The sequence below is a fragment of the Homarus americanus genome, unplaced genomic scaffold (assembly GCF_018991925.1).
Source record: "Homarus americanus isolate GMGI-L3 unplaced genomic scaffold, GMGI_Hamer_2.0 scaffold57980, whole genome shotgun sequence".
Taxonomy (NCBI): Eukaryota; Metazoa; Arthropoda; class Malacostraca; order Decapoda; family Nephropidae; genus Homarus; species Homarus americanus.
The window spans coordinates 18,611,516-18,629,015 of NW_024716703.1; the positions used below are offsets into that span (position 1 = coordinate 18,611,516).

Below are 17,500 nucleotides of genomic sequence, written 5' to 3' on the forward strand. Positions count from 1 at the left end.
AGTCTGGGGACCCCACACCCTCTTTTCTCCCTCAGGTACTCCCTGCTAATGTCCTGCCCTGCTGCTGTTGTGGACCCAGCTGCTGTCACGAGCCTCATCCGCTGCTGCTGGCCAGGCCCTGCTCCTGACCCAGGCCCCACACCCCAGCAGGCGCATCTGGCGACTCTGTACCTGCAGTGAAGCAGCACACATTCATCGCCTCCACATATTCTCCTCTCTACTCCCACAGATGTTGTGTCTAGACAGTTGTCCCGCGACCGGCTCTTCCACATGCCGTTGTCTCACATGGGCACGCACCGCCCTCGTTCTGCCTCACATGTGCTATGCAACCCTGCAGACAACAAGTCTCCTACACAGCCTGGAGAAGGGGGGTATTGTAGTGGATTTCTCCCTAAAACGCTGTTTGTCGCTGCCTAGCTGACCCACCAATTCCCCAGTGTATGCCTCGTGGTCTGGGTCAGCAAGCGCCGCCATACACACGGAGCGGAGGTCAACTGCTAAGCCACGCCTACCCCAGCTGTTGAGCCTGACCTCGTGGTGATCTGTCTCTTTCTACCACCAACCAGCCAGCAACATCCGCCTGCCTGGGCGGTCCTCATCCTCCGCCTGCCTGGCGGTCCTCCCTCCCTGCGCGAGCATGGCGACCCCAAGTGTTCTCTGAGCGTCCTCACCAACCAGCTCTCTCTACATCACGCTTGTAACCATGCTGCCTTCCCAGCACCAAGCTGCATTGTACATCAATACAACATGTATAGAAGAGCACATTGTGAGTTTCCTTTCTCCATCCCATCCTGAGTGTAGACAAACAACTCATTACCCCACAAACCCATGCACCTGTCTGTTCCTCCTCGACTCCTCCCTCTTCTGCTTCAAGTCCTGCAGGAGCTTCTTGTGCTGTTCCTCTGCATTACCGTGCGGTCTGGGTGAATAAATACATCCCGAAATTCCTCGCTCCTTGCTAAGTTTTTTGCCTGCCGAATAACTTGCCATTTTCCTCCTCACTCCCTAGTGTGATCCTGAGGGGCGAGGCTTAGCCCTGCTTTTGTCCCACCTCCTCACATCCTGAGGGGTTGCTGGAATCTTCAGAACCTCTGTGCAAATATTTTGAAACAGCACCTTGTCGTGTGTTTCCTTACTCACAGTTCCCTCTGCCTGGCTCTGGGACTCCAAAACTATTACATTGTTCCTGCGCTGGAGCCGTTCCTGGTGTTCCTCCTCTCCCTAACAGTAGGTGCGTTAATTTTCATTTCTTGACACACTTTTTCAGAGTCCCAATCTGCTGTAGAACCTGTACTGATTCTGCATTACTCTCCGTCCCCCCCGTGGCCCTCCTAATACGTCAGCATAACTCCTCTTAGCAACCACCTCCATTCTATTAGCTACTTCCTCAGTCTTAGCAAGGATCTCTTTTCCAACTTCCTCCAGTTTGTCAACCAGCAGGGCTCCTGCTTCATCTATTTTTCTCTTGAAGAACTCGTTCCTATGGATTGCAATCGCTTTATTCACCTTGACTATGCAGCCAGAGCAATACCAGCAACAGCCATCAAGCTTTACGGCAGTTAGTAACTTCCTAAACGTTGCATTAGTTAGGCCTGTATCCTTAATCCGACGTCTCCTGCAGTAATCACATATCAGCTCATGGTTTGTTGTTGTTGTGGGGTGCAGACTGTGTATAAATCTACTATTTCAAAGAAAATAAAGAGAGAAAAATGCTAGCTACTCTCTGTTGCCTATGGAGTTGTCGTCTGCGACTCAGTACTTACTGTTTCCCTGTGAATGGTGTATGTAGGCACAGTTTCAGTCATGAAAGCACACAATCAACATAAAATTTAAAGTCTCTGTGGCACCTATGACACGACTTGGTTTCAGCTGGCACGGTGCCTTTCCAGCTTGCCTGCTAGTGAGCGCTCTTTAAGTTATTTACAACTTCAGCGGTCACTGATGACACTATGAACTATCACTGTGTACACTGTATCTCCCTGTGAGTGGTGTATTATAAACACAGATTCAGTCCTTGAGAAAGCACACAAACAAAATAAAATTTAAAGTCTCTGTGGCACCTATGACACGAATAGGCTGGCAGTTGTCATACCAGCTCGATTGCCAATATGTATTCACTTTAAGTTATTATAGTCTCTTCTGCATTCACTGATGACAACTATGAACTGATGATTTAACTAGGCACAGTACTACACTCCTGGTTGGCCTTTATCACAGCCGTGACCACAACACCTAAAAATAAAAATAAAATAAAAAGCTTTGTCATGTGGCAGTGATTGTGTGGTTATAGGCCTGTGACTCTGGCTGTACCTCCAACTCGGTGGAAATTGAGTTTTCAAAATACAATCGTGTCTAGCATGAAAAGTCCGACATCGATTTACACTTTCACCTCACTAAGACGATCTTGACGAACTTATGTAATCACTGTCCAATTTCTGCGCTCTACATCGAGCCCGAATGCGAACAGCTTTGTTACAGAGACGCAACACGACCCGCCGCCCTGCACTTTCTATGCCGGGATTAGTCTTGTCATTCTCCTTTGAATTCTTTCCAAGGATTCTATATCCATTCTGTAACACGGTGACCAGAACTGAACTGCGTAATCAGGTGTGGTCTCACAAGAGCAAGATACAGTTTTAGGATGACCTCGCTAGTCTTGTAACTAACACTCCTTGTATGAACCCAAGTACTTTATTAGCCTTGTTACGTGCAAAAACACATTGTTTACTTGGCAAGGTTCCTACTTATAATTACTCCTAAATCTCTCTGCAGTCGGATTTCTCTATGGCATCGTTGTTCATCTGGTATCTGGTTCCCTGTTTACATCTCCTATACTGAATACTTTACATTTGTCGTGAATTTCATCTGCCATTTTTCAGACCATTCGAAAAATTTGTTTAGATCTTCCTGTAATTTTGCGAGTCCTCGTCAGATTTGATAACACGTCCTATTTTAGTGTCATCAGCAAATTTACTTATGTTGCTGTCAATGCCGATATCTATGTCGTTTATGTATATAATAAATAATAATGGTCCAAGTACTGAGCCTTGGGAACTCCACTGACGTTGCTCCAATGGGACTTAGTGCGTTATTGCTCTCTTTCGCTGTTTCCTGTGCCTGTAACCACGCCCTAATCCATTTAAGGATGTCACCTTTGATGCCATGAGCTTCTACCTTTCTAATTAGTCTTTCGTGGGGACTCTGTCGAAGGCTTTGCTAAATACGGCCCTTAGTGCCGTTAATGCTCACTCTCTGTTTCCTGTCCTGTAACCACGCCCTAATCCATTTAAGGATATTACCTTTGATGCCATGTGCTTCTACCTTTCTAATTACTCTTTCGTGGGGGACTCTGTCGAAGGCTTTGCTAAAGTCGAGATATACCACATCATAATTGTGCCCTTCGTCCACAGATTCGAAAACTGATGAAAAGAATGTTAATAGATTGGTTAGACATGAACGCCCGCTTGTGAAGCCATGTTGGGAATCATTGATCAACTTGTGCTTCTCCAGGTGGTTTCGAATAGAGTTTGAAATGATTGATTCAAGTAATTTGCCTACTATTGATGTTAGGCTGATTGGGCGGTAGTTAGAGGATAGTGATCTATCCCCCTTCTTGAAAATCGGTATTACATTCGCTATCCTCCAGGATTCTGGTACTACACCTGTTTTTAAGGACATGTTAAACAACTTTGCTAAGGGCATACTAAGCTCTTCCTTACATTCCTTTAATACTCTGGCAAATATCTCATCGGGACCAGGTGACTTATTAGGCTTTAGTTTGTCTATTTGCTTACTAACATCGTTACTAGTCACTACTATCTCGCTTAATTTGTTTTCTTCACTATCTCTGAATAGAGTCGGTGCCTCGGGTATCATGTTTAAATTTTCGGTGGTGAAAACTGTTGAAAAATATTTATTCAAATTATTGCTCATTTCTCCGTCGTTATCAGTGAGCTCGCCGAAGTCTGACCATATTGGTCCAATCTTTTCTCGTGTTTTAGTTTGATACATTTGGTAGAATCCTTTGGGGTTTGTCTTCGCCTCCCTTGCTATCCTTACCTCATTATTCCTCTTTGCTTTCCTTATCTCGGTTTTAACCCTACTCGCCAATACCCTATAATAGTCCCGGAGGTGAATTTCGCCACGATTTATCCTTCTACCTGTAGCCTTCCTTTGGCCAATGATGTTCTTTAAATAATTATTTATCCATTTAGGGTCATTGTTGTCTGATCTGAGTTTTTTGTATGGTATGTTCTGCCTTTGTGCATTAAGTAACTCACTATTTAAATTGTCGTGAAACTCGGCAATCTCAGATCTCGTTATCAGGTCGGTGTCATCTGTCAGGTTCACAGCCAAGCGCGACACCCCCTCTCTCAGCTGCCTCTTTAAACTGTCAAAGTTTGCCCTTCTGAAATCTGGTACTTTAGTGGAATTTTCCTTACGTCTGCCCTGAAAATCTAACTGGAATCGAATTTCTTTGTGATCGCGAGCATGGCGACCCACAAGCTGTCCTCCTCTGAGCACCCTCACCAACCAGCTCTCTCTACATCACGCTCGTAACCATGCTGCCTTCCCAGCACCAAGCTGCATTGTACATCCAATACAACATGTATACAGAGAGCACATTGTGAGTTTCCTTTCTCCATCCCATCCTGAGTGTGAACCAAACAACCCATACCCCACAATGTCACTGTTCACTGCAATGCAGGACAGAGGTTTGTACACAAAGAAATACATCATATTCATTCGCAGTATAAATAGTTCAAGAGGATAAAAATAAATGTATGAAGAAGCCAAATTATTTATATTGTCGTTTTAAACCCCCAAGAGCAAATGTGTCTTTTTTTTTTACTTAGATGAAGCAAACAATAATATTGCATTAAAAATATGGCACTAGTTGTTTCTTCCTTGATACGAAATATAATATTAACATTACTTTAAATTCAAAAGTATTCTTGCGAGATTCTTTACACTACATAAAATATGTAAATATAATTATACCTATTTTTTTTCATATTATTATTACCAGATTGAAGCTTATACCGTACAATTTAATAATGTTCATGTTGTGCAATGTATTACTCCTGGTGACTGGAGGGAGGTAAGGGAGCAGCTGAACCTTGTGATCAAAACACTGTACTCCCACCTACCTGACGTTCTCATAATGGTGAGTATTTTTCTCATTTTTAACACTTGTACAATATTTAATATGTTTATTGTCACTATGGTGAGATTTTTATTCATTGATAACATGTGCGCCAACTTCAGTGTATTACATTTTCAATATAATCAGCACTTTATTCCGTTAATATTGTATAGGTCCGTCTCATGGGAAGGAGGCACTTTAGGTAAGAAACAAGTTTACTCATATTAAAATTGTCTCTAAATTTGCTCCTATCCATGAGTTTGACATCAAAAGTATTGGCTAATATGAAGGACATCACAGCTGCTCCCCCCCGTCTCAGTAATAGTAAGTTTGTTCACTGGGGTACTGGACAACTCGTACCCAAGCAAATGGTATCCATCAGAACATGTCAACTCGTACCCAATTACGAGATAACTCTTACGCAGTTTACGAGACAGTTCGTACCCGTATATCTGTATACTAACTGATTTGTTTACAAAATCTGGAGCTAGAAAATCAATGTTTTTTTATGCATGTCTATATTTTGTTGACTTATGACCATTTTAAAAGTTTTCTTCGGCCAGTTTATAAATTGAAAAGGTATTATTTTCTTGTAGCACCGTTCATTCCTACCACTAATCTATTATCATATTCGAATACGACGTCTAATTATAAGATAATTTTCATCTATTACATTACCGGCGGAAATGTATAATAACGGAGATAGCTCTTCCAAAATATTTTCTATTTTCTTCCATTAACATCCCGTCATTATCGTCTGCCTCTCCTCCAACACTGCGTGTCTTCTGCGTCCCCTTCATAAATCATCCTGCGCATGCGTTGCTGTACACGTCACGCGGCCAATCAAAAGCCTTTTTTATTTTGAAACCAATTAAAATGTTTTTGGGTTTAATTCGTGGTATTTTTGGCCCAATCAAATTCGAGTATTCTTTTTGTTCTCTCATATTTTGAAATTCAAGTTCAGTTCCGACCATGGAAGTCTGCGATGGATGTCACTTAAAGTATATGGAGCTGATTGCGAGTTTTTGAAAAAAAACGAAGAAACTATAGCATTTTTTTGATCGCATGGTGTTCTTCCAACCTTAGTAAAGTGTACTAAGAACAAGACTGAATGTAAATATCGCAAAGACCAACATATGTGGCGTTGTGTAAGAATCCCAGAATGCAACGACGAACAAGAACCAGGCCAATAAGGTAAGAAATAGGTGATTCCATCATATGGTGAGAGTCAGTTAAGTTAGCTTAGGTTAGTTTTGGTTTGGTTATTGTTTTTCTAGTTTTTTATTGTGTATTTGTTAGTCGCTTAGGCACTTTTTTATCTCGGAAAACGTCAAACGAAAAAAAGTCTCTAAAAAACCCGGCTAATTTCCGCCAAAAAGGAAGGTCATATTCGGTCTCAACACACACAAATACACTAGAAAAATATATTTTCAACTTGCTACAAGTGAACGGTGCTACAAGAAAAATTTACCATTGAAACTGCCAAATCTATTAGCCTATCTGTAAATTGCGATAAAGTTATTCTAAACCACATATTGTGAAATATGTACTTGTAGTTCAATGTTTGTGTGACGGAATAACGTACTTATTTAATGAGATGCAACCATTTTAAAGCCTGCATTACATTTCCCTATTTCACTGCACTTTCCTACAAGATTTACAAAATCTTTTTTTGTAACTACAGATAAAGCTAAAATGCATGGTATATGCTGTATACTAATAGGTATGGATTATCTCTTGAATTGGGTGGAAGTCATCTTGGGTATGACTTATCTCATGAGTTGGGTACAAGTTATCTTGGGTACGAGTTGTCTTGGTTACGATTTATCTTGGGTACGAGATGACCCTCACCCTGTCCACTGCAGGTGTTAAGTTATGCTAGATTAGGTTAAGGTTATGTTAGGTTAGGGGTAAGTTTGTAAAAGTTTCCCATAATTGTTTTGGATATGAAACTTACGTTTTTCTGATGGTTTTTGATGTGTTTTGAACGATTCTGGGTAAATATTCGTTCATTGGCTGTCCTCAGGTTTTGATAAAAAAGTAAACTTTTTAGCATATTATGGTGTGTTTTACACAAATCTGACCTTCATTTCTGGTGCAAATCAGGGTTTTTGGTGGGGTGAGAGAAAAAACGAGTGAAATGCTATATAAATAACCAAAGTTGGCTCGGATTTTACGTTTTTAACAAGTAAAGAAAAGCAAAAAATTTCGAATCTGTGCCAAATTTTGGCAAAAAATTATTATTAAATTCGAAAGAATCACACCAAAACCCACCAGAAAAATGTAGGTTTCATCTCAAAATCCGTTTCTGTGATAACCTAACCTAACTGCCATTGTTCAGACTATGTATATATATATATATATTATCTAACCAAGGGGATGCAACCCCCCTAGGAACCCCCAGCTAATGAGGGTGCTCCTCTCTCAGGACCCCTCCAACAGAATTCATATCGAATCAACCAGCATAACCTAACCTAACCAAACTATGTACGGTAACCTAACCAAACTATATAACCTAACCAAAGAACAAGCATGCATGTGTTCTGCAGACTAGTAACATACTGCACATCATACATACAGGAGCTCTCTGAGGACAGAAATATTACTAAGAAAAGTTGTTAGAAATGATGAGACATATCTAGAACTGGACCCAAAAATATTGTGGGATATTATGGGCAACTTAAAAATATACCAGGTTCGGTTAAGTTAGGTGGTAAACTTATCATTTCAGTCATCCAGCAATTTTCAGATTTTTAAGTTTTGGAATCAGTAGTTTAGAAAATTCTAAGACCCTTTTCTTCTATGGCATTACTTCTACAGTACTCATAATTAGTTTTGGTGAAAATCGAAAAAAAGGAAAAATCTTCATTTTTTTAAAAGTTGTTGGAAGTTAAAATTATGTTTTTCCGATTGTATTTGACATGTTTTGAATCTGACCCGTCATTTCTACCGCTATTCACAATTTTTTTAGATACCCATCTTATCCAATGATCATAGGGGACCCCCAGTGGGAACCAGGGATTTTGGGTGGGGGAAGAAAATAACACAAAGGTAGTAATTTGCGATAGAAATGAAGGTCACAATAATCCTAAACCTAACCAAACCTAACAAAACCCAACCTAACCTAACCCTAAACCTATCCACCTGTGTGCTTAACTTAGACTCGTAGTTGGGGGTCATCGGGGTCCTCCTCCTCATCATCCACAGGTCACAGCAATTTTCCTTCCACAGTACCAGAGGTTTTTGTCAGCCTTATTGCTACTGTACAGGGCTAGTTATGGTTCGCACAAGTAACCTCAGTTGGCAAAACACCGTGATCATGGAGAAATTTCAACGCCTCACCATCCTTACCGTAATATTCTATGTGAAATGTTGTGATGGCTTGGAAATAATTGACATCACAGCCATTGCATAATGAAGCCATTGTGGAACTAAAATCAAATTCAAGTGGGTAGTGGAGGGAGCCTATACCGAGCTATGATTGGTTGATCCAAAATCATAACTACCAATTAATGTCCAAAGAACAACTGCGCATGTGTGAGACTAGTGCATGCATAATGCAGTACAGTATACAGTACTAACCAACACACAAGAGCTCTCTGGGAGTATTTTCCAAAAATTTATTGCGATTTTCTCTGAAAGTAGTCATGAGCGGAAGAAATGCTAAAGAAGTGTCTAAACTACTGATTCCCAAAATTAAAATCCTGAGAATCGCTGGATGACCGAAACGATAATACAGTACTGTACAGGTAATACAGGTTAAGTATTGATATTGAAACAGTTTATTTAGCCAGAAAAAACACAGATGCACAGTCGATAATACTCTGTACATTTATCTCAAGGAAGTATTAAGTAACATTTAGTATCATCTGGAATATCCTGTAGTATACGTAACATGGTGGTAGTAGGAACATATCAGAATGTTACCACAGTTAACACTTCGTTATTTTATTTTTGTTTATATTATAAGTACAGTATACAGTAGTCTGGATTTACGCGGTTTTGGTTAACGCCAGAATTGAAATGCTTTAATTATGTGGTAAATTTGGTCATTTACGCGGCGAGTCGCTGGAGGGTCCAGACGTGCCGCGCCATTTTGGATTCAAGTGGCCCAGGCGACCACAAGCGGCGCGAGTAAGGTTGCGCAGTATGTCGCTGTTGTGTTATCGGTGACGTCATATGACGTATCGGACTGTGATTGGGCCACGCATCCTTACCACCCATGCATTCCCTCCGTCGCTAGCTGTGATTGGTCTAATGTAACATGATGTGCCCTGCCACCAGAGGGTAGAAGTCACTGATCTAGCAGGGCCTGTCTCATTGTTCTCAGTTCTCCGCGTATACAGTTCTCTCTTGTGCCCGCTATTCCCCTCACAACTCACAATGGCTTCCACGGGACCCCCACCACCAGAGAAAAACATTGAGTTACCTGGACCAAGCCATGATTGTGTGAAGGAAATCATCGAGTTGGGGGAGAAAATTAAGCTCATCCTTAAAAACGACCCAGACAAGCATCGGTATGAAGCGTCTAATAACCATCTGACAAAATTTATGGAGCCGTATATCCAGATCTATCTCGACAACATCAATGCTAGTCGTCAACGTAGTATTGGGGACTTCCTCGCCCGCAACCCACCACAACCACAGCCAGCCCAAGTCAGTGATAGTGACGATATGGACTTTGAGAGGTTTGTCTGGGAGGCCCTGCAAACCTCTGCGAGTAGTGAAAGTGATTCACCGGAGGGCAACTAATCTGCCCTCTGTCTTGGAACCAGCCGCCATCCATGTGTGCCGACCCAGCTTTTCTACTAACGTAAGTGTTAAGAAACCTAATATTATTGATATTTCTCTTAATTATTAATTATGTGTGCATACAATTATAAAATTAAGATGTTATTTTTACCACAACGTACGTTTTGTGTCAATTAATCTCATATGTTCTGTTATTTCATTTACGCGTTTCTCGTTTTACGCGGGCCTCCACGGGTTCAATCCGCGTAAATCCAGACTATACTGTATACTGCACATATTTTACATTGGTGTTGATCTCCATAAATATGATCAAGGGAGGGAAGCATTACAACATGGGTTGTATTAAGGTAGAACAAGAGGACAGAGCTGTCAGTATTATGTCTAGTCAGCAATTATAATTATTGCAATGGTAACTTCTATCTATCTACAATTTATGATATACCCCCATAATGGTTTTGGTTAGGTTAGGTTGAGTCAACTTGAAATTTTAAATAAACACTAAAACACAATTGCCATAACTATGACAGTGTCCACTATAAAACAGTGAAATTGTGGCATTTTAAATTCCTTTTCTATGAAAAATTAGCGGTTGTGAAGTCGTAAATAATTACCAAATTATTACTGTTAGGTTAGATATGGTAGCCAAAGTTTGGTTGGTTGGTGTATCTTAGTTAAAATAAATCATTGGTTGCTTGCAAATATGTTTGGCCATCATGAGACACTGTTCAGGTATGAAATACCATCTTGGACATCATCGCCAATGTAATGAATTGCCTTAGAACCTTGTTATTTCCTGGTACAGTAGCTGTATTATTAATTTGAAAATTATAAACATCCATACAAAAATGTTCACAAGTTGCTGCTAGCGTCTCGTGCGTATGGAGTGAAAGCATTAATGTTAATTAAACTTTTGTCTTTAAGTATTCACATAAACAGTTGATGCCCACCCGGGCACAGGCCACCGACCCACAACGGGGCCTATGGGGCAAAAAAATACGAGTAAAAAGAAACACAAAATAGAAAAGAAAAAGATTATTTTAATCTACTCCACGAAGATGCTGAAAAAACAGCTTTTTGAAGTGAGGCAGATTGTATGAGTATGGAAACAGAAGAAGGCAGAGCATTTCACAGTTTGGCTGTGTAAGTAAAGAAGGAAGTACTATAATGGGTTATTCTGGTGTGACTGACATCCACAGAGAGACGGTGGACACTGCGGGCAAGACGAGTATTATGAGCTCACGTCCTTGCCGACGGTACACAGGATGCCAAATCCACTGAACATTGCCTGTTAAAGTATCTGTAAAAGAGAAAGTGAAGCATTATTGCAGTGAAAAGAAAGGGAAGAAAGATTGTCAACTAAAGGAGAAGAGTCAATAAGATGAAATGTCTTTGACTCCACCCTATCTAAAAGTTGGACAGAAGAAGAGCCACCCCAGATATTATGAGAGCAGTACTCCAAGTCAGGATGAATGAATCCCTTATAAACTTGAAGCAACTGCTCAGGAGTGAAGTAGCTATGGCATGTACAGCATTCCCAGCTTTCGGGAGGCAGTATTAAGAAAATTGTTGTGATACAATCTTTATTGAGTTGGCAGTGGATATTTTGGTGTGGACTGTGACTGGTAAATTCCTACTAATGCTTTTTTACCTTGAGTGCACTTTGATTGGTTAATCGTCCAACACCAGCGAACAACACAAGAACTGTATTTGACCGTGACTCTGGTGGAATTTGGCATTTATTTTGCCGTGAATCGTTTGTTGTGTAGCTGTAAACATACCTAACCATGTTTCTGTTGTGCATGAAAACTTGTTAGTTTATAAAAGAGGCAACATTTACTAGAACCTAATAGAACCTGACTTAACCAACCAAAGACACTTACCTAACTTTACCTAACTTCCTAACTGGGGGATGGACTTCCCATCATATTAAAGAGAAAGTACGGACTTAGCCAATCAAATGCACTCACAGTAAAATGGCATGAGTGGGAACTTAGACGGTCACTGCAAAATATCCACTACGTATTCAGTTAAGAATTTCTCCCATAAAAAGGACAAGGATTTGCAATTTTCATGTTATCATTTTGCCAATGCACTTATCAGCATCGTTCTTTCACTACACACAAAAAAAAATTCCAGTTTAGACTACATTAGGCTTGGTTTGGTAAAGGTTAGGGTAGGTTAGGTTAAGTACATTTGGTTTGGGCATTAATATTTAGATTTGTCAACAAGAAGCACAGACATGGATGGGCTTGAAAAGTGTTTGTTTACAGGTAAAATGTAAATACTGTAAACAAAACAATAAATATTGACATGGACCTTGTGCAATATGTTTGTTTATGTATTTACATTGGTCAGTTTGGTTCATTCTGGACAAGAGTATCAAGCCCGTGTCCAGATCCTCTTGTATTTGTGTAACGACTATTCCTACTCTAGTGAACAGGCTGTTGAAAACTGTGTAATCCTAAGTGGCTTCTTCATCATGTTTATATTTACTGTACAGTACATTGTAAAGTTGCATTGTCCTCGTATTAGTGATGGGAATATTTTTGAAACTGTCGTATAACATTGAAAATTTTCCTTTTTGTTTGTTTGTTTTGTTCTTTGGTAATCTTTTTAAACTTCCTGTTTTGAAATTTATGTCCACTTTTGTATTCCACAGTTGGTACTCGTGTTAGGAGATCTCCACATTCCCCATCGTGTTGGTTCGCTGCCGGCAAAATTTAAGAAGTTACTAGTACCAGGTCGTATTCAACACATCCTATGCACAGGAAACCTCTGCACCAAGGAGAGTTATGACTACCTCAAGACCCTTGCAGCAGATGTTCATGTTGTTAGAGGAGACTTTGACGAGGTGAGAGTTGAAAATTTTAGTTACCCTGTATTAATCTTGTCAGGATATTAACTCTAATGTAATTTCTTACAACCTCTCAGCATTTCATTCTTAGCCTGCCTCTGACTCTTCCCCTCCACATTTAGACTCCTTCATCTCTTGACCTAATTTGTCCCACCATTATTTCCAAATGCCCAAACCATCTTAACTTACCTCTATGTAAAACTTAGCTAATACAGTACTCTCAATAGCCAGCTGCCCACTTAGCTCTTTCATAACTGTTGGTATGTTATGAATTAAAGATTTTTTTTAAAATCTTTACCAAACAGTATTTTGCTCTGTTTATTTGGAGGATCATGTAAGCTTCCTTTTTTCAATAAATTAAACTTTGGAAATCTTATGTTATTGAATGGGTGCTAATTGTTAGTTTTCTGTTATGAATAGTTTAGGCTACCCTCAGAATATTGAAAACAATGTGAAGAAACTTTTACCTGCCTTACACCCTATTGGGATGAAAATTAAGACAAGGTTCCCAATTTTTGTATAATTATAGCACAAATCCAAGGAAACTCGTGCTATATCTTTACCTTGATTATCATGGTTTACATTTGCTGGCAAACTAGTACAAGAATTGATTTTTGTATCATAATGGGGTGCTTGAATTATTGTGGATTATGACAGTCCAGTGCCACACCTACCCCCCCCTCCCCTCTAAATTCATCATGACAGCTGACCTTCAGTGAGTTATTCTTCAAATTACTTGTATAGTATAATTTTTTTGTCTAACATAGATGGAAGACAAGGCATTGGCTCGTAATTTGTACGTGATTTGATGAGTGTAAGGGTGTAAAGGTGGTACCTTTCCCAGTACAGTACATAAGTTTGTAAGTTTTTGGATGGAACATAGTAAGGCATGATGTCACTGCAATGATATTTTTTCACGCACACAGTTTCCATGCACTTACTATGACAGTTTGTTAAATTAGTACAATGCTGTACTGTACTGTACTGTGGTCCCTCTGTTTACGAACACAATTCGTTCCACAGAGCCGTTTGCTAACCGAAAATTTCCTTAAATGAATCCATTGTTTCAATGGGATATTGGGTAATTGGTTCCAGCTCACAGAAAAGTACATACAAAGTAAAAAAAAAAAATGCAGTAAAGTACACTTAATTTGAGGTGTGTATGTAGAAGGTTCCGGTTGATGATGATGAAGGGAATAAGAGGTGGGGATGGAGGAGAAGGGAGAAGAGAAGGAAGTGGGGATGGAGGAGAAATCACCTTTCAGGGGACCCATGCTTGATGCCGTCATTTCACCAATAAAATTTTAAGTTCACCAGGTGTAATTCAAGATTATTTTATTTAAATCAACACTGCACTGCACTATATATTATCAATATGTTAACTAAATTTCAGAATGACCAATAATTTCAATGTAAAAATGCAAAAAATATTCAAGACACCAACAAAATAGATGTTCACTCCACTGTCAACAAAGCCACCCTGACGCCTGGTGGCCAAGTCAAGTGGCTGATGGGCGCACAAAAAAATAGTACCCTGTACTGCATTTATTATCAATATGTTAACTAAATTTTAAAATGACTAATAATTTTAATTTAAAAAATGCAAAAATATTAAAAAGCACAACCTTTTTGATATTTACTCCACTGGAAACGAATGTAAACAGAGAACAGATTACTGAATTGGCAGACTAGCCCATCAGCTGATGCTCACAACAAAACATGTTTGTCGTAAGAATTTTGTTAATCGAAGTTTTGTTCTTTAACCAATTGAAGATCCTTATGGAAGCTAATTCGTTAACCGAAATTTCGTTAATCGAACCGTTCGTTAACCGAGGGGCCAGTGTAATGGCAGAAATATTAATGAATAAAATTAAAGGTAGGAGGACCAGGGCAAGGATGAGTTTGAAATGGATGAGTGAAATTAAGGCTGGATTGTGAAAAGATACAAAGTCTGGGAGGACAGTTATAGAGAACTTGAAAACATTATGAGTGGTGAATCATGGTGACTCCCAGTAAAAAATGGTGAAATTAGTAACAGATGTCCTTCATTTGCACATCCCATTTCATCTGGCATGATTCAAATAGAAGAAAAGAAAAGAAAATATCTACTATAGCCTACAAATGTACACAGAAGGTGAGGAGAAGAGGTAAGGAATTAAAAGAGTATTTTTCACCACCCTGCCATAAATATGTAGGAGTATTATGCTAGCCATTTCTGTCCATCCATACACCACACAAGTAACTTCCAATCAACATATTATCATCGAGTTAGGTTTGTATGTTTATATCACTTGATATTTATGCTAAATTGTATAATTCAGTTTTCCATACAATTTTGCAATGATTACAGCCCTTGTTCAACTTGGAAATTTTGGCGGGGACATAGAATACATCACCATCAGCAAAAATATTACAGAGCACAACTTTCTTGATATTTACTCCACTGGAAATGAATGTAAACATAGAACAGATTACGGAATTGGCAGACTAGCCCATCAGCTGATGATCACAACAAAACGTGTTGTTCATAAGGATTTCGTTAATCGAAGTTTTGTTCGTTAACCGAATTGAAGATCCTTATTGGAGGTAATTTGTTAATCAAACAGTTCGTTAACCGAGGGACCACTGTATTATGTAATTAGTAGGCTTAGGATAATTATGCATTTAAAAATGGCTAAATATGCATGCAAATATGCAGTAAAAACTGAGAAAATATGCACTTAAATATGCACTTTAAAATGTGTTAATAAATAATAACTACTAAGTTAATAACAGCTTTTCTGTACATTTTCTCAGTAAATTTTCTTTCCCAGACAGGATGTTGCCGAAGTAGGATTTTTTTAAAGAAGGATTAAATACAAAAAACAATATACTGACATCAAGTAATTTATTAAACAATACTGAAAGAAGTATTCCTTTTAAGAAAATAGAAGAACAAAAGAGTGTCAGGAGGGAACTGGTGGAGCCCATGCATCTATACCCTGCCTGGCTGAACACGAACCCATCACATACAGTTCATGTCCACTGACCAGCCAATCACGGCCTAGCTAACCACAGCCTAATGTTGAGCTATAAAAACGTCACTTAAGTATGTTCCTTTTGGATATTATGACACTAAAACAAAATCGCGTATTTTCGATTTTGTTTTAGTGCAATAAAATGGACTTTTATATTTCAAATATCAGTAATTTCTGCCCCAGCGTTGCTGTTATGCTCACGAATTTTTTGACCCTTGAGGTTGAAGAGTGTTTTATTATAATTTGAAATTTTCCAAATATATGCCTTATAAAACAAAAAAAAATATATGAATATGCACTTTAGCTCAAAAATGGTTTAAATATGCATTTGCATATATGCAAATGCATAATTATCCTAAGCCTAGGAATTAGTTTATTGCAGTGAAAAATATTAAGCACTCTTTCGAAAGGAATTGTCTGTCGTTGGTAATTATAATAATACAGTACAGTAATAATGGTTGCCCCTCGTGTAACGAAGATGGCTCTCCAAGGGCCATCTAGGTGTGAATTTGTTTAAGGTGTAGAAGCTGTCACCAACACAACAACCACACCATGAGTTAACGAGCTGCATGACTCAGTGTCAAGGAATAGTCCGAGAAGATCGGACAACTTGCCTACTGCATTGGCTAGCCATTATCCCGGAATACGATTCACAAATCGATTCACATCCAGGTTCCCAATTACTGCTGGGTAGACAGAGGCAAATGACATAAAGAAACTTGCCCACAGTTTCACCCTGCCCGGGGATCGAACCCGGGTTCGTTCGCTGACCATTACACCACAGGTCGCCACATCCAGGGTGTCACCCGCGAATTAAAACTGCGAATTGTCAGGGCATGCTGTACTCGGGTTTCCTTCTATATTAACACTGGATAGTAAAGGTGATAACAAAGAACAAACCAACTGCCTAAAAGGCTAGTTAACTGATAAGTGGTGTAAATGATAAATAAAAATACAAATGAAACCAACTCTCCTTTGAAATGAAATACTATGAAGAAGGTGATTAATGTTAAGAGTATTTTCAGCAAGTCTTATCTTCAAAGTCTTATAAATATTTTAGGATAATAGCTTATACCAAAGAAAGAATCGTGTGAGGTGATATTGGTTGCACCATTTATGTATCAGAGATAAAAGCAATATTGGCATTAAATGATGTTAGAACATACACTTTTGGTTATGACTAAATATTTTTTTTTCATTCGTTTCTATTTGATTTTGCAGACCAGTTATCCAGAACAGAAAGTGGTGACAGTTGGACTGTTTCGTATCGGTATGTGTCATGGGCACCAGGTAGTGCCCTGGGGGGATCCTGCTGCTCTGTCTCTCATTGCAAGGCAGTTAGATGCTGATATCCTAATCTCAGGTCACACACACAAGTTTGAAGCATTTGAAGCTGAATCTCGATTCTTTATCAACCCTGGATCTGCTACAGGATCATACAGTGCACTGGAGGGGTAAGTTTTATATACACATGCAGTATTTATAGTACTGTGTCACATGTTATAAACTTCTAGTCAACAGTTTAAGGTTTACTCAGAAACTTCCAAGGTATACTTGGTGAAATATACAAGTACAATGGATTTGGTTAACGAAATTTTCGGTTAACGAGTGACCTTATGGAACGAATTGTGTTCGTTAACTGAGGGACCACTGTATTGGGTAATTGGTTCCAGCTCACCGAAAAGTGCAAACGAAGTATGATGATGGGAATTAGAAATGGGGGTGGTGGAG

The 17,500-nt window shown here is 39.3% G+C and overlaps 1 protein-coding gene across 1 annotated transcript in view; it reads left to right on the forward strand.

Moving 5' to 3' along the window:
• Positions 1-5,065: 5,065 nt before the first annotated feature.
• The window catches only part of LOC121858320 (vacuolar protein sorting-associated protein 29-like), a 15,334-nt gene continuing 2,899 nt past the window's right edge, over positions 5,066-17,500 (forward strand). Inside the window, exons 1-3 of the mRNA XM_042354679.1 lie at positions 5,066-5,167; positions 12,558-12,749; positions 16,991-17,223. Coding sequence (XP_042210613.1) covers positions 5,165-5,167; positions 12,558-12,749; positions 16,991-17,223 — 428 coding nt within the window. The 5' untranslated portion in view covers positions 5,066-5,164. The remainder of the gene's footprint in view (positions 5,168-12,557; positions 12,750-16,990; positions 17,224-17,500) is intronic.